Source organism: Rhea pennata, chromosome 3, assembly GCF_028389875.1.
Source record: "Rhea pennata isolate bPtePen1 chromosome 3, bPtePen1.pri, whole genome shotgun sequence".
NCBI classification, from domain to species: domain Eukaryota; kingdom Metazoa; phylum Chordata; class Aves; order Rheiformes; family Rheidae; genus Rhea; species Rhea pennata.
In genome coordinates, this window is record NC_084665.1 from 6,539,666 (window position 1) to 6,558,720 (window position 19,055).

General features: G+C 41.9%; 1 protein-coding gene across 5 annotated transcripts in view; it reads left to right on the forward strand.

The window, feature by feature from the left end:
- The window catches only part of CCDC85A (coiled-coil domain containing 85A), a 100,310-nt gene extending 84,424 nt beyond the window's left edge, over positions 1-15,886 (forward strand). For 2 of the 5 annotated variants that reach the window (XM_062571479.1, XM_062571482.1), the window contains one exon: positions 13,868-15,886. In XM_062571479.1, coding sequence (XP_062427463.1) covers positions 13,868-13,957 — 90 coding nt within the window. In that variant the 3' untranslated portion in view covers positions 13,958-15,886. Of the gene's footprint in view, positions 1-3,143; positions 3,390-6,464; positions 6,585-9,582; positions 9,682-13,867 lie in introns of those variants that run through there. The other 3 variants (XM_062571483.1, XM_062571484.1, XM_062571481.1) reach the window with 3 other exon arrangements.
- Positions 15,887-19,055: the final 3,169 nt, after the last annotated feature.

The window sequence follows — 19,055 nt, forward strand, 5'->3', positions numbered from 1 at the left end:
TCAACCAGAATGTAATTAAACTCATTGAACAAGCCCATATTACTTAATCATGCCATCAAATATTTGCTGAAAGTAAATGAGCTGCATCCACCAACCGGCTCTTTCAAATCATCTTATCCTCAGTTCATAGTAATAGGTCATTAATGTAGTGACATCAGTTTAAAACAGCTGAGGTTCTGACCAGATTCTTTGTCTCAAGGTATCTTAAGTATAAAATTTCCACCTTGGTTTGTATGGGCTTGACCATATGGCAAGAACTTATTTGCTTGCCATTACTAAGACACAAAAACCAAGAAACACCTATAGAAAAGGAGTTTCCAGTTTAGAGGGAAGAACTTTTTTTTTTTCTTCCAGAGTAATTTCCAAATCTCTTGAGTTAATTTTCACTCAGAATTTTCCACTAGAGGCCACTGAATTTGCCAAATTTTAAATTGTGTTGATTTCTATAAATATGTCCTGTAAGATTCTGAGATGCTAGAGCCCCAAGCCTTTTTCTCTTACAGGTTTATTAGTCAGCAAAAGAGGTTTATGAAGAGCCTGCTGAAAATGGCTGCTGCTGAAGGTCTAGCCAGCAGTAGTTTGGATCATGCAGAAAGACTATGCGTTTAATACGCCATGAAGATATGTGGATTTAGACAGAAATGTGGAGAACTACCAGTTTCTATGGAGGTCTCAGAGTACAGGAATTATGACGAATAACAGCAGCATTTTTAAGCTATTTATTTTAATTGACAGGAATGTTCCCTAAAAAAAATTGTTGCTGATCTGCTTGGTGTATGATTTATCCAGCAGAGCAACACACTGCAGTTTATTGCTTTCTGTTTTCCCTTTCTCCTGCCTATTTGAAACACACTGGCAAATACAGCCTGTGTTTTCTTCAGAGCTAACGGTGAAACTGAGGGCTGAGGAAATAATAAAAAGGGTTTGAAAATCATGTAGTGATTGAACTGGCATGGCAGCTGGAAGCAGGAAGAATACATTTCCCTAGTAAACCACTTGCCTCTGGGATAAAAGCTTCCTGAAGAACAAGGTCTTTTGCATTTGCTGAGGTAGAACTTCCTATGGTAAGTGAACAGTGCAGTGCCTAGTGGATAGGAAAATTGTGTTTCCTCTGAAGCATGCTCTGGAGTTGACTGCAGCTGTCCTTGGGGCAGTGGTGTGCTGTGTGTCTTTTGCTTCTTGCCTATTCCTGCATGTCATGGGGAGAGTGCTAGCTAGTCAGGCAGTAAGTGGCAAGCTTCCCTTGAAGGAAGCTTGCAGGTAGACTGAACGTAGTTTGAGTTATGCAGTGTGTTTTGCACTACAGCAGTTTTCATTCATGACTGTCCTTGTCATCTGTATGGACAGAAAAAAACAATGTTTTCTTCTGGCTCAAGAAACCAAAGGCTCATGATTAGTTTCCTCCATCAAGGAGAATCCTGTTCTACAGAGAGGTTTTTGTTTTGCTGTTGGGGAACAGCGCACAGTGCTGTGTTTGCCTCGGGCACCGTGGGGGACTGGCCTGAGTATCCCGAATATTTTGCAGCCAATGAGAGGGAGATACTAAATTTCCATCTGTCGCTTTCTTTATTAAGTGGTATTTCGGGCTTGAGGCAAGCTTCCTGGGCTTTCTATTCACTGAGGAGTTGCTATTGGCATTAGATATTTTGTGGATTTACTTACAATGGAAAATGGATCTGCACATTTACTGATTGCACTTCTCTCAGTTATCTTTGTGGCAAAATATACAGGGAATATTATGTGTATTTTACCTCCTTCAGTCAATGTGCTTGCTACAGCTGTATAATTTAGATGCAATATGTGTTTGACTCAGAGGAACCAATCTGCAAACCATGCTGCAGCTTGGGTGAATGGGCTAGGCAGCGACAATAAGGAAGTCTGATGGTGTAGGATGAAGGAAAAAGTCCATTCTTTCTCTCAAATTGACCATGTGCAGTACCATTTACTCAAAATGGCTTAAAATCAGTGCTGATTTCAGCACTGCTATATGGAGCCATGAATTTATCCCTTCTGTTTGATTTGTTTCCATGTCCACAGCTTGATTGCTGTATAATAAGTGAAAAGACCTGTCCTAGACATGTGGACACGTGGGATGCCCGTTTTGAGTGGCTGAATACAAATGCACTGTGTTGCATAAAGAAGAAGAGAAAGAGAACAGGGAATTCTCCTCCCTTCCTCATGTTCCTGCACAGGATGTGGTTATAATCTATCCACCTTCGTCTGTCCAGTGGTAGAAAAGGGACTCAGTAGAGAAAAAGCAGGTCATGTTTTGGTGGAAGGATAAGCATTGCCATAGTAGCAACTGCCAAGCAGCTGCTCTGATAGTAGGTCTGAAAAGTGCACTTTTCTAGTCTCTTCAGGTATCTTATTTGCAGATATCAGTGCTTTGGGAAAATGTCTTTTCATTTAATTTAACTTTGTTGCATCAGAAGTTTGTCATGGAGTCAGTAGGACTGAAATATCTTCAGGCTCACAGGGCTTGCTGAAGAAGAGCAGACCCATGTTCAGACTGGTCCAGTCCTCTGCCTCCTCCAGCAGCTGGAATAAGCTTCCTCCAGAGAAGGCGGAAACTGTACTGCAATTTGCAGAGTGGCCTAACCTGAGGTCTAAATTGGTCTCAAATGCGCTCAGGAGCAAATCTTCTCTCTTTCTTCCTGTGTAATTTGTAATCCTCTCAAATGACAGGTGCACCATGCAGCAAAGGATGGTGATGCAAAATTGTCCTAGATTTCCCTCTTTAGTTCAGATTAAGCATCTTAAAATTCTGTAATGTTTTGAAACATAAGCTAATGGGTGTTTTTTGCCATAGTTTTAAGCTTAACTTGGCATACATTCAAGTATTTTTAAGCAGGATCAGATTTCTATAAGGTATCTCAAACTGTGTACACTCAAAATGAGGTTTCTTAGAATAGCCATTTACTCTGGGAAAGGAAGACTTATTCCAAAGTTCCCCAACACCATTACAGTCTCTTCCCAGTGTTGCTATGTGACATCAGCCCAGAGGCACCAGCTTGAGCACTGTCACCCTAATTCATACCTAATTTTAGGTACAACGGTTAGGAGCACAATGTCTCCTGAAAAATCAGTAGAGAGAATTAGGCATTTCCTAGATTAATCTCTCTCTTTGATGCCTCTCTCTTCAGCAATGAAAGAAGGAGCCTGCTTACCTGCATGTCCACTTTTACACTGCCAATAGGAGCCTACACTTTGGTAAGATAAATGCAGACTTGCTTGTACAAAGGAAAAAGCTGGCTACCAGATTTGGAAGGTGACCCTCGGGTCCAAGAGCATGACTTTGTATGCTTACGGGACCCAAAGTAGAATGGGGGCTGTAAACCTCTGCAGAGCTTTGGGAAGTGAAACTACCTTTCTGCCTGAAAACAGATGTAAATTCAGATTCTGTTCCTAGGATGTAAAGCCAGGGAGGCTCATGAGAAGTCTCAAAGCCAGGAGGATGGAGTTTCAGACTGCAAAGCTTGTTTTAATTTTTAATAAAAGCTTCTCTTTCTCATAAAGGACAGGAGGAGGAGGGATAAGGAAATCCACAAGGGAAATATTAATTTTCAGTCTTCTACTAGCATGTGTTGAGAACATTGTCTGCTTAAAGCAATGAACGTTCATAACAAGTTTCTCATTCTCATGAAGGGCGACAGAAATGTGCTGCATATGGCACAGAAGTGGCTGTGGAAGAAAACTGCCTAGAGGAAGGCCTGAACTCTGACAACAGCACAATTGACAGGACTTTGGGATTTTCTCATATTCAGGAGGCTTTAGATGTGTCTGTACTAATTTTTTTGTGCCTTTTAATAGCACTGTTTGTATTATAATGTTTGAAACTGGCTAAAATCATTGCTGGCCCTGGAGTAGGAAAAGAAATAGAATATACTGACATAAAACCCAAGGCTGACTGAGGGAATTTGCTCTAAACCAGAATTGCTGCAATCTGCTTTATTACTCCTTTTCCTTCCTCTTTCATTTCCTTTTCCAAAGTGTAGCATTAAGTCTGCCCAGTGACTAGCAGGTGTATAAATCCTTCTCAAAGAAAAATAAGCCCTAAATCTCCCTCCATACATCACAGCAAATTGATAATAGTCGTTGCTGTGGAGAAGTGTGGGATGATACACTGCACACTGCCTTAAATGTATGCCAATATTACCAGCCTAGTTAGGAGACATATTACTGTCCACTACTGTGCTTACATTCCTTGACACCCATTTCTTGACAGGATGGGGGCACTTGAAGACAAGTTTGTGTACCGAATGGGATTTAATATTCAGACTGAAGATATCTTTTCTGTGGGCTTAGCGTATGCAGCATTCTCATTTTTTGAATTGCTTTGAGGGGATTTTTTTTTTCAATGTGTGAGGTTCAGTCCTGCAATCTGGGTGCATATGTGACTTAAGGAGCCTTGGGATCCGGTCTGACGTATTCAGTAATGACAGCGGTTCTTTATCCCGTGTGCTGTATGTCACCACGTACCCATCGGCTCTAGCACGATCAGTGCAGCTTCGCTTACGATGGATTGGGTGTATTTTGATGAAGTCATGCACAGCATGTAAAGTTGCTTTGGACTGGGGAGCATTTTAATTTAATGTTTTTCAGGCAGATTGGAGCTGTGAAATTCAGCTGCATGCCATCGCTCTGTGCCCTTTCTCTCTCACACTCACCTTCATTTTTTTCTATTGTTTGGACTATAGACACCCCCAAAAACAGACTCAGTGGGGAAAATTAGTGCACATCAAGGCACTGATTCTGATCAGAGGATCTTACCATTGTCATTATTCCACACATTCCAGCAGGAATTGCTGTGACGTTATTTTTAATGTTTCCTACGGCATTCCTAATCCTGTAGGAAAGGCACTTTTTCCTCTTTCACATTCTTTGAAACGTTTGTTTTTTTTCTCCCCTACTTGTCTTATTTTTTAAACAAAATTCTGCATGAAGAATGATGGCGAAGGATCAAATTAAAAGAACATGTCAAGTTGAAAGCAACTCGGAAGTGTCTGCGCTGGCTGTCTCTGTCGGTGCAGCTATTACATTGCTTTTGTATGAATGCAGCAGGATATTTTTAGCCTTCCTCCAAAGTAGGCTGCTAGATTAGGTTACCTCAGCACTGCAGTCATGCCTTTTGCTCCTCGGTAGTCAGTCTAGGAAATGCTTTACATTGTACAAGTTCTGAGGTGAGTGAGCTGCAAGAGCTTGGATAGCTTTTGTTTATTTGACCATGTCGTGCAGAACTCTTCCAAGCGTTCACTGGGAGGGGGAAGCGCTTCTGGTTGTCGTTCTTTGGTATAAATTGCCATCTCTCACGGCTAGAATGACAGTGGCGCTGGTGTCCTGTGTAAGTACACTATGAAATTAGGCCTGGCTTGGAGTGAATTCACACAAGAGGTGAGTGATAGGAAAAAGAGAGTAGAGATGAGTGCAGGAAAAAGAGGCACGGAGGGAGGACTTGTTCAACACCTCCCAACTGACCAGTGGCAGAATTAAGATCTGAATTAAGTCAACCACTGCAGACTCCCCACCCTGTTCCCTGACTTTCTAGATATTTTAGGCTGACTCATTCCCTCTGGGTTTGGTGGCTGGTGTGTCTGCAAGGCACAATGCAACGCTGCACAGAAAACCCTTTCAACCTTTCATATAAATTCAGTTGCTATGGTCTCACTTTGTCTTGCCTCTCCTTTCCTCCTCTCCCTTTCTCCTCGTGCTGCATCAGAGGCAAGTCTCAGCTGACGCGACTGCGTAAGGGGGGACAAATGCCCCTGTTCTGGGAACAGCCTGACCAGGGGAAGGGGTGCATCAGGGCCCCTGCTGCTCATGTCTTCTCCCTGCACCTTGCCTGGTGGCCTCCAGCTGTGCTTGCATTGCAAACCTTACCGGAGAGTTTAAAAATGTCCTGCACGTTTTATTGAAGAAAACAGCCCCAGAACTTACTGAGATAAAATGAGATATTCTCCAAACCTTCTTCTGGAGTCAACATTGCCTCTCTGTGAGCCTCACAGCACCTTTGCGAGGCAGCATAGCTAAATGTTATTGCTATGTCCTGATTTTTCAGATAGACACCCTTGAGGCTCAAAGCGTTTGGGCTGACACGTCCGTGATGTCTCAGCAGACTCCTGGGCAGAGCTGGCTCCTCACGGAGAGGCTGCTGCCGAGCGCCTTGCAGAGTGCGAGGCCAGTCACATAGCTGAGCCAGGGCCCTAGCAGCCCAGTCTGGTCTGTGCTTTAATGACTGCCAGATGTGTCTAGCTCTGCCAAGAAGCGTGAGTATCATTCGATTTCAGTAGTGCTAACAGTAGCGCTGAAGTTGCCTTATGTGGATTTTTGTCTCTGTGGCACAGAAAAAGCATGACTTTTGAGTGAAACATGCCGTCAGTGCTTGGGGTTTTTTTTTAGAGATGACATCTGTTTTAATTAGTTACCAACCCTTTTCCTTATTAAATAGTTTTTAATTTTTTATGAAGGATCCCAATAGGATGCCAGCAGGGGCGAAAGGGAGTTACTGCTCTCCAAATGAGCCTCCTAGCGTCAGTGGACATGGCTCAACTTCTCAGCAGTCTGAATCAGTGGTAAATGCTCTTAAGGTAACTCTCCTCCAGTACAGTACATGCAGAATGTCATGTATGTTACTCAGCACATGTCTTATTGTCCTGAGGACATTCCTGTGCGTAGCCCTGGAATGTTACTGTCATGAACGGTACTGTTTTTTCTGTTTGTCACTCATTGCATCTGTGGACTGTGTGTTCTCTGGGGCAGGGACCAGATGTTCACTATGACGGTGTGATGCCAACTGTAGCTTTTCTCACAATTGCACGTATTTTCTCTGAAGATGAGAAAGTTGTGTTTTTCTGTAGAAGAAAGTCTTTCTACTTCATTGAGATGCTTATTTGTTCTCCAGTGAAATATAGCGGATTGCTGTAACCCATACAGAGAGAGGTACCTTAATGCAAAGATAAAGCCAATATGCATAGTATATTCACAGAAGAAAAACCAGAATTTTGGTCTGAACATAATGCCTAATGACCCCAAGCTCACTGTAGAAATTTTTGGGAGAGCAAACATGATTTATTCTGAAGTTCAGGATCAGACTTCAAAGGCCGACGTTGCACTAACAGTAGCTGACACAAGCAGTCAGAGGGGCAACTTTTGCAACTGCTTACCTATAGGAACAGTGAAGCTGTTGTAATTAATAAAGCTAAAAAAGTTGTTACAAGATATCAATGGTATATTGGAGGATCTCAGTCAACACCTGATGGACTTTAAGTGTCCCACTAGTACTGTGTGCATTCACTGTGTCCATGCTCCTCTGGGGATAGTTAGAAGCTTTTGGAAGCATGAGCAGAGAACAGATCCTCCATATTCCTGTCTCCAAATGTTGGCTCTAACATGATTATTTTCTGATGCATTGTGCAAGCCACTCTCTCCTATGCTTTACTCATTAACTAAACTGGTTTAAAATGCACTCTGTTACATGTCTCTCCACCTGTGGAGATATCATAGGGATGCACTGTCTGCTTGGAAGGCCTCGGTTGGCACTTCTTCCTCTGGGCAGAACTGAAAGGGACTTTTGTAGGTGTTTGCTCTGTGTTTGTGAGATTCTTGAGATGCACAGGGCACTGTAACAGCTCAGTGGTACAGTTGACCTGCCTAGACATCTGAGTTTGTTTGGTGGGTGAGTATCTTCCACATGGTGACATTGACTGGGTGACATTGAGTTCTCCTCCATGAAGCCTGAGGAAGTGGGTTTATGCAAGTGAAACTTGCAGGAATTACAGCAATCAGATCCCTTCTTGTAACATAAAACCAGGGGGCAGGGCTTCACTGCAGCCACCTTGCATCCGTTGTTCTGGCATACGACCTGTGTAAGCCACAGCAGCAGAGTGCATGCACCCTCTCCCTCTGCCCGTAATTGCAGGTCCCCTTGCTGAGGACCTCTCCTGACCCAGTCACCATTGACACCTGGCCACCTGTGAGCATGTTACTGTCATTGATTTCATATGGGAGAGGTGTAATAAGCCAGCTTAGGAGTACATGTTTCAGCAGTGCTCATGATCCTGAGTGCATCTTCTATATATTTCACCTGCTGTTGCCTCGAAAATGAAACTAAGCCAAGTTATTTAATCAAGAGATCACCTATGTTTACCAAATAAGCCTTTTGTACTCTCTCAAAATACCTATTGGAAAAGACATTGTTAAATAGAACAGTTAGCAATATGCTTTTGACAGCCTGTAATAGCTGGTTAGTGTAAGTGGATATTTGAACAATGGCAGAATACTCACCTTCGCTGCTGGAATGGATTAACAAGATGTACACAGAATTTAGTTCAATATGATGTGAAGTCATAGCTTCCAGTTTCCTAAGAGGTATTGCAGCAGGCAGAGAGATAAGTGATACTTATATTCTAAATGGAAAGTGAGCTGTCAGCAAAGACTGCCCAGCCTTCCTCTTCTTCAGCCGAAGAGAAGATCCTCCTGTTTCCCGGACTGAAATGTGATGAGTTGGATGCTGCCTGTCTGGTGAACGCAGAGCTCCGCTTTAGACTCCTTCACAGAATCAGATGCATGCAGAAGAACAGCCTGTGTGCAGAGCCCAAGTCGGAAGTATACTTTTCTTTAGAAATTTGGCATTCTAGACTTCCTGCAAAGGAAGGAGATCCTCTGTTACAGAAACTCGGTGCAATTCCCTTATGCACAGCAAGAAGTCTAAAGAGCAGGCATGCATTGTAAAGAAACGAGAAGAGGTTCATTGCTAATAGTTGTGCTTTTTGCTGCCTAATAGCAAATTAAAAAAAAAATTGCAGGTGAATCTCACTGGTGAAGATGGGTGAAAGAGATACATGATGCAGTGAGTCTGATGCAGGCTCTTCCCTGTCCTCATCTGTCACACAGAGTGGCCAAAAGAAGGAATTGATATGTGTGCCCCCCTGCCCCTGCCCCGTGCCTGGGACTTGGCACTGTTCCCCACTCTGCCGGTGGTGATGGGATTATTCCCTGTGCGAATGGGAAAAGATTAGGTCACCTGGGGGTAGAGAAGGAGCCATTTCATATTGCAGGACGTGGCTTCTTCCTTTCGCAAAGGAGCTGTACGTGACCAAACTGCATGTTTGCGCAGAGAGAGGGGCTTGCTCTGGGGACCAGAGTTTACGTTTGTGGGAAGATAGTAGTCATCTAGTCTGACTACCTGAATAACTAAGGACAAAGACTCACCCAGGAGTCTTGCGTCTGGTTTGCCTACCCTAAGTTCAGTATAGCCTACTGGAAACTCTACTGTGCCATCTGCAATTTAAAGTGAGATACACTTTAATCAGAAAAGGCCTGAGGCTCAGTATAGGAGCTGCTGCGTAAAAGAAATGTTTTGTGTTACCCTGGAGGTCAGACAAGGAGATTTAATGATCCCACCTACCCTGAAATCTTAAGTACTGTAATCATCTGTCTCATTATCTTTAAAACCAAAGGTTCAATTACATACGCATGCCCTTACTCAGAAAAGACCTGGTTAAATATATTACTGTTCTTATTTGTGCTTGAAAAACAAATTCCATTTGTAAAATAAAATTTCCTTTTTTTTTAAAACATACCCTTGTCTTGGAAGCTCAGGAAAATATGAATCAGCAGGCTGTTAAAGACTCTCACCACTACCTTAGTGAGACAGAAAAGACTGTGGCTGAAGAAATGCACAGTGTAAGTTTAAGGTGTTTAATTCTGTATTCCATATTGAGCCTGAAACCACCTGAAGATGCTATTTTGTTTAAAGGCTGACAGTCAATATGCCTTTGAATTATGGAAGTTAAGTCAGTTACTGTTTCCATAGTGCAATTACTGTTTTTCATTATGAACATTAAAATTTTAACATGCTGGTAAGTGTCGATCAGAAAATTCCGTATGTGATAATATACATATCTGGGATAAAATACTGTGTGAACCAGCTAACTTGAATTTTATCCCTGATAAGAATAAAATTTGACAAGAATGGTAAAGTCTGGCAGTCTCAATTTCCCCATTTGTATAATAGCATTTACATATTTTCTTGCCTAAAGCATTGCTTTGCATTTTTTGGATAAAAAGCAGTTTCGAACTAATAAATATTTAATAGCAATCCATAAAATTTACCAGGATTTAAGTAATGCCACTTCTAAAATGCTAATTTACTATATTTGACATTATCAATTCATATTTATAAATCCCAAATAGATACTTGTCTTCTGCCTTATCTCTTTTTTCCTCCCCGATCATTCAAAGTTCTACCACTGCCATTGAAATGCTGCCTCTTCTTCTGACCTCTGTGATCTATGCCTGATTTGACTATTGCTATCTTATTGTACTTTTAAAATAATTGGCTATTTCTTTCCTGAGATTACTTTTTCTTAAATTGACTTAGTCTATATCAAAAGTACAGTGGATTTGCGATGAACTAACTATAATTTTTTTTCTTTTGTATTTTCAGTGCGTTTTTGTTAGTTTTATGGCTCACTATTTTGCTCCAGCTTTATGTACAGCTGGTGGTTATTTTACTATTTTTTTTTAACATGAAACATTTGCCATGAAACATCGTTTTGCCTTTGAAAAGAGCAGAATGATGACCAGTCTTGTTTTGGGGTTCTTTGATTTTGGTGCATAGTTCTGATCAGTACTGAAATGCAATTTGAATGTATAACTCATGTTGTATAACGAGTGAGGAAATCTGTCACATCTCTCCCAGGAAGTGCATATGATAATTACGCCACTTCCTCACCAACATATTTGGGAAGATTTTTGCTTTGTATTTATGTGCTTGCCTTGTCTTAGGAGAAGGCACCCAGAATGTATTAGCAGGTTTAGAGGTAGCTTTTCATGTATTGCTTAGTGTGGAGGTAATTTCCAAGCATCAGAACTCTTGGAATCAGTGCAGAGATGTGTTGTTCTTCATTATTTTTTTCAGATTACCAGTAAGTTCGGTGCACAGGGCTGCAGGAAATTCAGTTGGACGGGTAACCTGGTAGCCCAGGGGAAGATGGGATTTGCCAGATACGGCGTGTGGGACTGTTGGGGTTAGCTGGAGAAGGAGGGGTCAGGGAGCCCAGAGGTGTCGATGAGTATGTTATGATACAAATACGAAGTACCACAGTCCTCAGATGCGTCCGCAGCCTGCAGGTGATGCAGTTGCTCTTGTCTGCAGTTAGAGTGCAAATCTTTGCCCTGGCTTCCAGGGAAAATATTTCTCCATCCTTTCACCTCTGTGGGCTGGATAAAAGCTAGAAATGAATCTTCGTGACTGTACCATGACCTCATAGCTACCTTTTATTCAATCAAAGCTTCCCATGAAATCTTGAGTGAAGTCTTTGGTACTGGGCTTTTTACTCTGTCAGAACTATTTACAACACATTCAGGACTGCTTTAAGTTTTACGTTTTCTCTTGAGTGCTTGTAAACATAAAGCAATTCCATTAGCATCAGTTGTGACTTATCAGTGTTGAACTGGTGAATTGAGAAGAAAACAATCCTTTATATGCAAACAAAAATTGTATATGTGATGCATAGGGCCAAATAAATGTATGCTCAGAAGGCAGCAATATGTGCAGCTATCATGACTATGCTAAGAAAGAACTGTACATCTGCTAGCTCAAAAGGAAAGTTTAGTAACCAGCCTGCAGATATTTAGTCCCTATCAGCCTGTATTTCTGAAAAGGGGACAAATGAAGTAACTATGATGCCTTGGAGACCCACCTCTCCACTGCGTTGTATGCATAAACAGAGGCAGTTGCTGATCAAAGTTACTATCCCTCCAGGTGGCTGTGATTCATGCCTTGAGTTTATCATGTTATTTAATGTTGAAAGCATCACTGTCTGCTGGTTGTTACCACCCTAGGACTGCCACTGATCTGGAAATTAGAGCTCTCAGAAACGTCGAACGTTGCAATTCTCGTAGACAAAATAGGAGCTGCGGAGTGGGCTGACGCTGGGGCTGCAGGCACTGCCTGTGCACCGCACACCCTTCGCCGCTGAAGGACCTGATCCAGTGACACACGTAATGGTGCTGCAACTGGGTTTTACCTCAGTTTCCCACCCACAGAAATGGGATAAATATTCTTTTTCACCTCCACCGTGTCAGCTCTGTTTCAGATGCAAGCTTTTCAGGGCTGTCTTCTTGGATGTGTTTGTGCCTTCTCGTCAACCAGCGGTCATTTGTTCGGCTGGAAATAAGGGTCTTTTCAAAGTGTCACTTTTCAGTTGATTACAGTGTCAGCATTAACTGCTAGGTGAACATCTAGTAATCACTGACCAGAAAAATTGTCGAAAGGTGTATCTGTACAATGTGCCTTTTCACAAAAGCTGTCTAAGAGGCCTTACTTTTTGATAATGGTAAATTAATAACGTCAGCAACAAAATGTCGGAAAGAAACACCGATGTCATCAAATCTAGCCTTCCACCATTTGTGATGACTCAGGCAGAGTTGATTCAGGAGGTTTCACTGAATAAACATTTTTCATACATTTGCTACTTCACAGTATTTCATAATGTTCTACAGCAAACGGCTAAAACACAAGCATATTTTTATTGTTGTGCTTTCTGGTATTGCCATGATGATAACTTCTCAGGAGCTGTTTAGTTATTCACTCACCTTTTTGCCTTCAAATTACAGGTGATTTCAGGGTGCAAGATTTTGGTCATATAGAATTTTTGCAGGGAATCAATTTTGGGTTAGGCCCATCCAGTGGCCCTGAAGACAGTTCCTTTCAAAGCTTTGCACTTGAATTTGTCCAGCCTTCGTTAATAAGACTATAGTCCTATTCCTTCCAGTCTTGGGGTGTTTCTGTTCTCCACACTTCCCATATTTGCCTACTTTAGGCAGCAGCAAAATACAAGTAGTAAATAAGAACAACGGAAAACAGTTGCAGCCTTTCTCCCGAGTTGTGCCACTGTTGCTTCAGAGACTGCGTGGTTTAGTAGTAGTTATTCCTTAACTGACTGCTTGTTGATTATTATTAAGTAGAAGGAATCTGAAATTCTAATCCTTAGTAGAGTGGCGATCTGTGAATTTGTTTCTGGTGGCTCGTAGAAGAGAGACCTTGGTAATATGACACAGGCAACTGATTCTCCCGTTTCTAAATGGCCAATCTTTTTATAAGCCATTAGTAGACACTTTCCTAGATTCTTTTTGCTAGTATTATTTTCTATGCCTTGAATTCCATACTTGTGACATAGGTGTTTTGCAATCATGGATAGGAATAGATAAGAGAATGAGGAAAGAAATCTTTTTAGTATATGGTCCACATTACAAAAAAAGTTTGAGAACTTTTACCAAATTGCATATGGCTCTGGTTCAACACAACACACAAGCATATATAGAACAGTAACTATATGCACAATTCTACTGACAGTAAGGGTCAATAAAAGAAATGAAAACAAATACTTCTAGCGCTTTACTTGATTTTAAGAGAACAAGTAAGTTCCTAGAAATGTACAGATTTGCTGTATGCCTTTAACATTAAAAATGTTTATGCTTCTCTGGACTGAGCTGTGCACTTCTGAAATTAATTATCCAAAATATAAGGCTTGGGAAATATTTGAACAAAGGGTTTCAGTTGAGGCCTGTGAATGTCCTCAGTTGTGTATCTCAAGCATAAAATATCCTAGTGATGCATGTGCTAGTTCATTTGTCTCCATTTTTAATCATTTTTACTTAGAAGCATGTGCTTTCTATGTTCAAAAGGAATGTTTTATCCGTTGAGAAATATTCTGTTTTCAAGTTTTGTGTCCCTGCCTCTCTGTCCGTACCTGTGCTGCATGGTATGTGTAACAAACACGTGGTATTTCCGTATGCATGTATATATGGGTACAAATGCATCTTAACTGGTGATAATGATATCTCTTTATATCTCTGCCTTTAGGTTGTGTGGAGGAAACTTGGAGATGCTGCAGGGTCGTGCCCTGGGATTAGACAACATTTGTCAGGAAATCAGTATAAAGGACCTATGTAAAAGGACCTGAGCAAGTGCTCTCTCTGAGGAGAACGAGTTTGACCTGCTGCTGAGAGATAAGAAAGAGTGACTGTATCCACAGTGACTTTCCGTCTGACAACGGGTTGTCTGTATGCGCTACACAGGACTTCGTTGGAAACCAGGAGAGATTCTGCACAGAGATCTTCCAGACGCGTTCTGTTTTTCAGTGTCCCTGGTATACTGCTGTTTCAGCATACTGACTAGTGAAACGCTGCCAAGGCATTGCCATTTAAACCCATCACATTTAGAAGCGTCAAGATATTCCCGTCCCTACCTAATAGATGATTGGGATTCTGCAGGAGTTGCATGAAATAAATTATTATTTTGAATAGTTACAGGGAATCTCTGGTAAGTCCATTAGATTTAACTGAAGTTTCTCACTAGACTGGAAAGACATCGATAAACTGTGCCTTTGGTCTCCACAGTTTTGAGAAAGTCACTTACTTAGTTACTCACTCTTCATGCTATAAAGTATCAGTTAATGGTGCTTTGGCAATTTCCAGCTGAATTTTTTGTTTTGTCAGAGAATACTTGCGTTTTGAGGTGCTAAAGACCATAAAGTCTCCTAACCAGCCAGTAGTGTAGCAGAACTACAGTACTTGTAGTAAAACATGATTTCTTTCTAAATGAAAGTGAAATTAGCTTTCTTTTTGATTCACTTTGATGCAAATCTTCTGAAGACATGTATGAGGTTCACAACCCTTTAATGAACAGAATATTTAGGTACCACTATGAGAGGTCACAAATCAGAATTTCCATCAGAGTTTTTTCTGAAAGTATTTTCCAATTGCTGGGATGCTAATTTCTAGTATTTAATTTAGAGACATGCTGTTTTATTTAATAAGAGTCTGTAAGAATCTAAAGGATTGCACTGCATTATGAAAAAAGCTTTTCTTGCTACTGTAGCATTCTTACAAAGAAAAAGGTTTTATTTACTCAGAGCATGTCTTTCATTATTATAAGACAGAAGGCTCTTGTTCAGATTGCCTGAGATTTGACCAGAAGGTGCCCTAGACATGCTTAGTTTATTTTTTTTCCTATGTGTATAATATTAGTTGTGTGTATTGAATTGCAATGATAGATATTTTGTGTATATCTAAAAGCAATGATAGTTTCTTGTATGAATGTGCAACAGGCTTGTGACTGAATGCTGTTAGTTAACTTTTTACCATAGCTAAGCATCAACAAATTAAATAAAAATAAAAAATAGGAATGCAACAATTCCCAGGTTTCTGGTTTGTTCTTGGTTACTAAGATTTGAGCCAAAGTTAGTATCCTCTGTTTTCTCTGAGCTTGTAACATGCTGTATTAGTGGACTATTTGTAGTGGAATGTCGCTCGGTTGCTGTACTTTTGTTATATAATAATATGATGTAAGATCTGATGTCTTCATAAAAACACAAAGTGTTAATTTGCAGCGGTAATTATGTTGGATTCTGTTGTTATTTTCACTTGGTACCATTTGACGTAAGGCCTCTGGTCCGGCATTACGTTCTCAGGCGAAACTGCTCGCTCCTTCTCCTTGAGTTGGGAGCGCAGAGTCTGGCTGCCTATTTTCACACACTGCACTCAGAAAATTTCTTATATATAACCCCCTAAACAGCTGTCTGTTAGCTTTACATGTTATTTTCTCCCATACATACTGTTTGCATAGTTAAACTTCAATTGTTGTATTCCTATATATCTCTATCTATATCTATATCTAAACGTATGAAAGAAATGTAGAACATGTGCTTGTGCCTGCAGTGCATACGTGCAGGGGCTAATCTGAGGGACACTGGTCTTTTGACACTACACTTGTGTAAATTTTGATACTGTATTAAAACTATTTTTTTACAGTTCTGCATACAATTGGGTATCAAGTATCTGTGCTCACCCTGGTAACGGTAATAAATTACAGAATCTCCAAGTTGTTTGCTTTCCTTTCATGGCAGAGGTCTGCAGGTACTTGGGGTCAAAGCCGGTTTGCTTTGGAGGAGCAAGCTGACGTTTCTCCTGCCTGGCTGGAGCTCAACGCTGGCGAACAGGCACGGAGCATCTCCTCTCTGTTGGTGCCCCCCGCTTCTTTCTCCCCAGAGCCGGGGCTCGAGGACGCTGGCCGCTCAGGGGCATGGCCGGTGCGCGCCGGCGGGCAGCCGTCCCCGTGCTGGTGTCCCCCGGCCTCGCAGGGACCAGCCTGGCGAGGATGTTGGCTGTGATAACAGGGCGTATTTGGAGGACTCCTGGTTGAATCTGCTGAATGCAGGCGCAAGGAAATGAGTTTTTTTAACTGCTTTTTGCAGCCGTTTCAACTGTATCCCGTGGCGCTCGTTGCCACTAGAAGCATTTGCCGCTTTCCGAGCGCCCCGCACGTCCCTCAGCGTTTGCTCGAAGGCGCTTTGGGGGTAGCCGGGGGGATGTTGGGCTGAGGCAGGGTGCTGCCTGGAGCCGTTTTCGCTCGGGCGGGAGAGCACGAGCGCTTTTGGTGGCCAGGGGCGCTGCGGGAGGGCTGGCTCGGGCTCTGCGTGCGGCGGCCCTCCTGCACCCGCTCTCTCTGCCCGTGGGTGTAATTCCCAACCTGAAGCCTCTGGGGCTCCTAAAAGTACAACTCACTCACTATATGGGCTGTGTGTAGAGACTAGAGTAAAGGCTGCTGAGGGGTCCTGTAGTCCACTGATATTTTCATGTGCTGTGTGCGCTAAAGAGTAAGCACTTCTGTAGTAGTTACGGACTTTCACTTCTGTCTTGTTCTCTGCCAGTGTGGAGTTAGGCATTTTTCACTAAAATATAATCGCAGCAAGCCTCATGAATTCCCCAATCAGTTGTTTTTAGCATAACTTTGCTTCCGTAGAAAATCTGCACATATTATTATAGGTCAATTCCCGAACTTCTGAGCTGTGTATGAATGGGCTATAAAATTCAGTGAGGGTGGATTGCAAATAGCCTAGAATTTCAAAACCTACTTTTTCTTCAGTGTGGTTTTGCTGTCCTGCAAACAGCTCAGCAGAAGGTGAGCTCCCTTGAACCTACACGTAGAGTCCTGCTCCCCTCTGCCTTCAAAATATCTGATCTTAAATTGCTCACTCTGATTATCTTTTAATGGAGAAAGGCTGTTTCGTTTGAGGGTTAGAAAGCAAAGAGTGGCGGTTTGTTTTTCAGCAGCTGAATGGTTTCATTAGACTCCGTTCCCCAAAGGTTGCTGTTGATGGACATGTTTGTGAACACGGTACTAAGCCGGTATGCCCTCTTTAACATTTCGAGTGCAGGCTGGGAGCTAGTACCAATGGTCTGCGCAGAGCGGGGACCGTGTCCAGCCTGGCACTCTCTCGCCGTGCCTGAATATCGACTGCAGCACACATCTTCCGCATATTCGGTAACGTTCTGCTTCACTTGTCGTTGTCAGATACTTCCCCAACAAACACTGCTTGAACCAAGACACCAGTTAATTTAAATCTTTATGTAATTTTGAAATTAGGCCTTTAGAAACATGAAGCATATCAAGACTCTAGTCCTAGGACGACATGACTTCTTTCTACTAATATCACTAGTTTGATACAGAAGAAAGTGGCAGAGCCAGAGACAACATGAAGGAAAAAAAAGTCCTTAGTGAGACTGTCTTTTAGTTTGAATTTCTGCAGAAAAGAGTAGCAAAAGCAGCTGCCACGTGTGTAATATCAAGACCTCTTTACACCTCCAAGCTCATGTTTTCCAGGCTCAGGTGAATCGCTTATCTAAGGATATCATCCATAAACTTCCTCAGAGTACTGCAATCTTTCCTGAAGCAGGAAGTAGGTCATTCAATGTCTACATTGAATTGCCTAGGTCATAGGCAATTCCTGGTCATCCAAAACCTGAAGGTAAGAACAGCTGACTCAATAGAAACTCTGCCTGGATTTAACAGAAAGGTTCTCCATTACCTAGTCAAGCAGTAAATGGACATTCATTGGGCTGCCTCATGATTATGCTACTTCCCAACACATGCAATGTGATCTAGAAACAAACTGTGAGACGTGGATTGCCAGCTATGGCAACTCTCATCTGATAAATGCAGTATTGGAAGGATGTGGACAGAAGGAGAAACTACAAAAGGAGGTAAAATGAGGTCAAAGGACCTTCTTGCTATTAATGACTTTTAGTTCCTTTTTTTTTAGAAAAAAATGAAGCGTCTTCTGATATTTAAGTAGCTCCTGTGACAGCCTCCTCTGAAATCTTTCAGACTAGATGGTCTTCCTTTTCTATTTAGGCTTGCGCTGAGCCAGCAGAACAAGTTGATAAATATCTTTTCTTGCCTCCCACTTTCCGTGCTGTGCTCTGCCTTCACCAAGCACCTGAAGTTAGGGAGAGGATGAACAGCCTGGTAGAGAACCTCAGACTGCTCAGTTCCCATTGCTAGGCTGTGAAATCATGAATGAGTTGCCAAAAGAAGGAGGAAAAAGACAATGCTGGGTGAAATACTTGCTTTGCTATCCTTAGTTGAGGACTTAGACGTATGAGCTTCTCTCTTCTCTTATGATTTCTCATTACAGTGACTACGTTGAAGTAAATTTTAAAGTAACTTATAAATAAGTATTCTGCTTAAAAAAAAGAAAAGGAAAAATAACATTGAGAACCATTCCCCAGACTCTAGAAAGAAAGAGGAGAAAGAGGAGGGGAGTGGGCACGTGTCCTGCTAGCATCCTGGTTGCAGACGAATTCTCTGCAGTGGTTGTCACCAGTAATATAATCCTCTTTCTGTGTAACTCACCTGTGCCTATAGTAATAGTTGCCTGAGAGAAAGGCTATCTGAGAAAGAAGTTTATGTTGGCTTAGCTGGGCTTTGAGAAAATTGAGAGGATGACACAATTAAATCGAATAGCTATTTGATGGCTATGAATGACTTTGTTTATTGTGCTGGCACAAGCTCCATGGATTAATCCAAGGATGTTCAAAACCAATTGCTCTGATTTTGTATTCCAGCACTGTGAACAAGCCTGACTGTGACCCACTGGAGCTGGTGAAAAATTTTCACTTGTGATTAAAAAAAAAAAAGGAAGTGGCTATATGGCTCTAACTGAGCAAAACTGTACTGACATGCTCTTGGTAAATCCCAGCACTGTGAA